General features: G+C 34.8%; 1 protein-coding gene across 1 annotated transcript in view; it reads left to right on the top strand.

Annotated features, from left to right (window-relative positions):
* The first annotated feature begins 600 nt into the window (after positions 1-600).
* The window catches only part of SLCO1B3 (solute carrier organic anion transporter family member 1B3), a 41,892-nt gene continuing 36,492 nt past the window's right edge, over positions 601-6,000 (top strand). Inside the window, exons 1-2 of the mRNA XM_070410605.1 lie at positions 601-671; positions 3,870-4,018. Coding sequence (XP_070266706.1) covers positions 3,935-4,018 — 84 coding nt within the window. The 5' untranslated portion in view covers positions 601-671; positions 3,870-3,934. The remainder of the gene's footprint in view (positions 672-3,869; positions 4,019-6,000) is intronic.

Raw genomic sequence — 6,000 nt, 5'->3', positions numbered from 1 at the left:
GTTATTTACTATTTCATATGAGACATCCCGTTTCCATCCATATCATATTAGAACTTCCCCCAAATATCAAGCAAAAGAGTTTATTCTAGTCCTGGCTGGTGGCTGAATCAGTTGGAGCATCATTCCATATACCAAAAGGTTGCTGGTTTGATTCCCAGACAGGGCACATACATAGATTGTGGGCTTGATCCTCAATCAGGGCACGTGTGGGAGGCAACAAATCGATGTTTCTCTCTCTCTCACTTCCAAAAAAAAAAGTGTGTTTTATCTTTTGAATGCTAAAGTAACCTGTCGACTTTTTTTTTTAAAGGCCTTGAACTGTTTTCTATTTGGAAGGGTTTTATAGTCTGTTTCATTTGTATATTTAAAGAAAAAATCTTAAGGAAACAAGCTTAATTAACTAAACAAAGTTATTCTCAGAAATAAAGCATAATAAATGAACTTTTACAGAATTTATAAATTCTGACAAATATAATCTTTAAAATACAGGAGTCTGGAACAGACTCTTAGAATAGCTAGTTAATTTTCTTCTATCTGCCTAGGACAATGACCTGATGGTTAATCATCATTGCACTGATAAAAAAGAAAAGCCAACTAACTATTTAAAAACAGACTTTAACAACAGTTAAAGGGATGGACTTCTTGCTGCTGCTGTAGGATTCTAAGTTCAGGTAAGAGCCTTTGAGCTTCTCTAATTTCAAAATTTTTTACTATGTGAGAAAATTCCACAAATTTCAAGGACAAAATACAGGGTATCCCCAAAAATTTATACACACACTTTGAATAATTATAAAGGAAATGTTTATTAAAATACACTTCATTTTCAAAATTGAGCAATCAGCTGTTAAAGTGTGTATACATTTTGGGGAGGACATCCTGCATTTTGATGGACATGGTAAATATTACACACTTTATTCCTGTGACTGCTAAATACTTATGTTCAAAACCCTTAAAACCTATTAAATATCCCTTCTGGAAATAGATGAGCCTCTGGTTTATATACTCTTAAAAATAAAATACAGAAAATCAGATATTCATAATTTAAATATAAAGTTTGAAAATCTGTTCCCATTACTTTCTAGAGAACTGGAATTTCAAGTGTGAAAATGGGACTCAGGTTGCCTTCTCAAAATATGTTACAAGTTAATTATTCTGACTAACTCTATACAATTATTAGACCTAACCCCTATTTCTTTGATTCAATCTTAACTGTATGTAATGTAGGGTGGAGAGTTAGTTGACAAACATCAAGAAATGGAAAGTGTCCCAAAGCCACTTACCGACCTCTTGTTTCCTCTTTTCTACTCAAGTTTAACTCAAGGTGAAAGAAAAAGAAAGGTTTTCCATATAATTCTATTTCTGATTAAAGGGGGAAATAATGTTCAATATTAAAATATTGAAATCTATTTTAATAAACACTTCCTTTATAATTATTCTAAGGACTCAATAAATGTTACTTCCTTCTCTCATTCAGGAAGGTAGATACCTAATAAGACGATTGTTATTGTCAAGGTAAAGTGGAGGATGGGGGAAGTCCCCTCATAAAAGGGCTGAGAAGTTAGTCAATGCTGTTTCCCATTTTTTCTCCTTAGTTTCACAGATACGTGGTAGAAGTTGGGCCACTGGCTTGCACATATTTTATATGATCCCTCAGGTAGTAAAAGCTTTACAGAGATAAGCAGAGGCTGGTGAGAGTCTGCCCTCTCCTCCACCCCAATCAAATTAGGCAGACCTAGGCTGTTCTGCGCAGGGAGGAAAGAGTTGCAATGCTATATCGGAATGCCTGTCCTCCTATCTTTTAAACATAAAAATTATTTATATATCATTTGTTTGCAACTCTCAGGGGAAAAGAATATATGTCCATAGAAAACTATGTTAAATGTCTCCAAGTCAGGCTTAAAGCCAAGCCCATATTGATTGACCAAATTTCTAATTGCTTTGTAGTTACTTATTACAACTTAATCAGTCTAAGAAATGAGGGTAAAGTTGCCTGCATTTCCAACATTTTTTCTGGATGTTTTTCCCAATATCTAGGAGAGAAGTATGGACTGAAATGCAGGAAAAGTAGTGACTGTTTTACAGGGTATATGCTCCCGGGAGCAACAGTGTGGGAGAAGTTATTTCAATGGGGAGTAACTGGGAACATATCTAACAGAGGAAACTTGGGGCAGAATTACAATCAGGAGATGAGGAAGAACCTCACAGGTTCAGAGGAAACATATAGAGGGCTGAGAGTTTTTGTTCTAGGGACAGTGGTTTCATGTGGCTGAAGATGCTTGTGGGTGGGGTATTTGGGAAATAAGACTAAAAGTAAGGGCTGGGTTTAGTTTGTGAAGTATCTCAAATAGAAAGCACGAATTTTATTTTGTATGGTACAGGGATCCTCTGAAAGACTTTGATGACACGTATGATATGCATAGGGTATTAAAAAGGCCAAGAGACAGGATAATCATAATGTAATCAATTGCAAAAAGCAAGGCTGAAAGTGGTGAGATAAAAGTTTACAAGAATATTTGTTCCGTAACCAAGAATCAACATAGAAACCTAAAGCTAAAGGGCAACTACCCATTTTTCAAATCATTCATAGAGACTTGCAATGATAGAATTAAACAATAAAACTTTATTTTCTAACATTTATATCCTGAGAGAAGATACAAGAAGAGGTGTTGATGAAAAAAATGACATAATATTTATCAAAAGGCTGCTTATGACTTTGGGGCCACCCAACTATTGATTTTATCCTCACTTCGCTCCACTCAGTAATTGCACAGGAGCACGTGGAAAAAGTGGAATAATAACAGATTAACACAGATGTACAGAGGTGTGAGTTTCTGCAGTCATGCCTGTGTTATTCATATATACAAAAGTGGTAATATTTTCACCCTGCCAGTGTGTCTCAGTGTGTGAGCATCCACCTTTGAACCAGGAGGTTACTGTTCAATTCCCAGTAAGGGCACATGCTTGAGTTGTGGGTTCGATCCCCAGTAGGGGGCGTGCAGAAGGCAACCAATCAATGATTCTCATTATTGATGTCTCTATCTCTCCCTCTCCCTTCCTCTCTAAAATCAAATATATATATTTTTAAGTGATAATATTTTCAGATAGTGATCATTTCTATATTTATACATTATTCAATAAATATACATTATATATTCATGATATTTATATATTTATAATGTAGGGAATCAATAAATCCTTGTTGAATAAATTAATAAAATATATAGGTGATCCTCATTATTTGTAGATTCTGGGTTTACAAATTGGCCTCATCACTAAAATTTATTTGTAACCCCCAAATCGATACTGCACAGAGTGACAAAAAAAAAAATTGAGTTGTCCAACACACATGTCCCCAGCTGAGGGAAACAAACATGTGGTTCTTCCTTCTGTTTCAGCTCTCATGTTATAATCAGGTAGCGTTTTCATAGACTATTAGTGCCATATTTCTCTGCTTTCTGTTGGTGATTCTGCTGTTAGAACAGCTCCCAAGCATAATGCTGAAGTGCTGTTTAGTGTTCCAAATGCAAGAAGGCTCTGGTGGCTGATGTATGTATGTTACATAAGCTTCATGTATTTTAAAATGTTTGTTCATCTAATCTAGTGTGTAATTCTATATTATCTTATATGTTTGTTGTTTTAATTTATTTCCATAAATTTATCTTTTAACTAAATTATAATCTCCCCAAAGCTAGGACTCTCTTTTGTATGTGTGTGCCAACATTCACCTAGCCCAGTGCTCAGACATAATGAATCAGGCCCTGAATGAATCAGTGGTTTATGGATTGACTGATGGTGACCTAGTGGCTTTGCTGATTTCTGAATTGTATATTGTTAAAGTAAAATAAGTTACACTCTTTCTTCCTGAATAGGTCATTGTTTTGAACAAAACATCTGGGACAATTGAAAATAGTCACATAATATCTGGAGTTCAACGATGGACCCAAATCAAGATTTGAATAAGACAGCAGAGGCACAACCATCAAGGAAAGGAAAAAGTAAATGCTGCGATGGATTCAAGGTGGAATGAGTTTCATGTTTTCAAACTAAAATAAGTGAAAGGGAGATTTTTTTCTTTAAATGAAAGGCAACCAGTCTTTAAAAAAGAACATTATACTTCAAATTAGTTTTCAATTGAAGCATACATTGAAATATTAAAAGAGTTATCCATATCTTGATTTAAATCGGTTTTAAATCTGAAAAATATATTTGGTAATGTTTCCGATGCCTAAGAGTTTATTAATGTTAAATATTTAGAGATAATTTGATATGTTTTCTTTGGTTCTTAATGGGCCAAAAGATATTTGTAAATGTGATTAAAATAAAATTGTTGGATAATGGATATGTAAAAATAGTCTACAATTGACCTATAAGCATAGAAGATTACTCAGTGTTGTGAATTACTTTGTAATCTTGACTTTTTAGAGGCCAGCATTTTTTATTTTGATAACTTACATATTGTCTGATGGGAAAGAGATCTGCAATAACAATTGAAAAACCTGGCCTAGTTGCTGACTTAAGAAAGCCATTGAATTTTTCCATGTGCAAGTTAGTAAAAGTATTAATCTTGCTTTTGTCACAAAAATGTAAGGCATTAAATAGTATAGACCATATTAGGGGTTTTCATGAAAATGTACTCCTTGAAGTTACCAAGACTCGGAGACACTGAATATTTGCCTCATGTCATCTAACTAGTAAATTGAAAACCCTTGAACCCAAGTCAAAGCCTTTAAACCCCATTAGGGAAGTTGTGGGGAAATAAAAAATCACAGCTGACTTTTTACTCCTAGTTTAGTTTTCCTAAGCCAAATTTGTTGTCTTATCAAGCTGAGGTGGAGGTGGGCAAAGGAAGGCTGGGGGGAATGGGGGAGAAAAGAGATCTTGCTTGGGGCGATGGGCACACAATGCAGTGTGAAGATGTTTTGTTGAATGTACACTTGAGACCTGTAAGGTTTTTGTAGACCAAGATCATCCTAATAAATTCAATTTTTAAAAAAGACCACAGAGATCGTTCTCAATTCCAGTAATGTTATATAAGGTCTATTTTAACTTTGTCCAGGGAACATGACTTTTGTTTGTTTTTAGAAATTGCTGGTAAAGTCTGTTCTGATGAAATATTTGAATAATATTTAAGCAGAATGGCAGTCACAAGGAAAAAGTATTGGTTAATGCAATTGTATTACATTCTTCTGCCTAGGGGTAATATGCTATGCTAGATTATTTCTGCTTTTAAATATTGAGGGTTACAGTGGTTTTATTTGCACATGCATAGCAAAGCAACAACACACTGGCTGAAGCAAATAAACAGAGTGGTCCCTTGTAGTATTTGGAGAAAAGTTAGCAAGTTAGCTCTAGCGGCTTTGCACAGTGGATAGAGCATTGGCCTGCTAACTGGAGGGTCCCAGGTTCAATTCCAGTCAATGGCACTTGCCTCGGTTGCAGGCTCCCAGCCCTGGTCTTGGTGCATGTGGGAGGCAATCAATCGATGTGTCTCTCTCACATCAAATCAATGTTTCTCTCTCTCCCTCTCCCTTCCACTGTCTCGAAAAATCAATAGAAAGGTATCCTCAGGTGAGGATTTTTTAAAAAAAGTTAGCAAATTAGCAGTGTGTATAAAGTTAATTGCAGGCCAATAATGAAGACCAGAGAAGCAATAGTAACAATAATAGCTCAAATTTATGGAACACTTACTATATGCCAGGCACTATTTTAGTGTTTTACTTAAATTTATTTACTTCTATTTACTTCTTGGATTTCTACCATAATTTCTTACCCCAATTCTGTCAACCAGATGCTATTATATTATATTGTTTACTCACATAGAAGTGATCTGTACATTTTAATGCTATATATAATGTTGCTATATGAATATAACATAATTTATTTCTCTATGGGCATTTAGATTGTTTTCAGGGATTTTATATTATAAATAATATTCTCATGCATATCTCCTGGTATGCCCATAGTTTTTCTTGCGATTACCTTTGACTGAAATTGCAAGTA

Source organism: Myotis yumanensis, unplaced genomic scaffold (genome assembly GCF_028538775.1).
Source record: "Myotis yumanensis isolate MYYU_CA2020_CCGP unplaced genomic scaffold, mMyoYum1.0.hap1 SCAF_3, whole genome shotgun sequence".
Taxonomy (NCBI): Eukaryota; Metazoa; Chordata; class Mammalia; order Chiroptera; family Vespertilionidae; genus Myotis; species Myotis yumanensis.
Note: the sequence above shows the minus strand (reverse complement) of the source record. Positions and strands in the feature narration are given on the sequence as shown.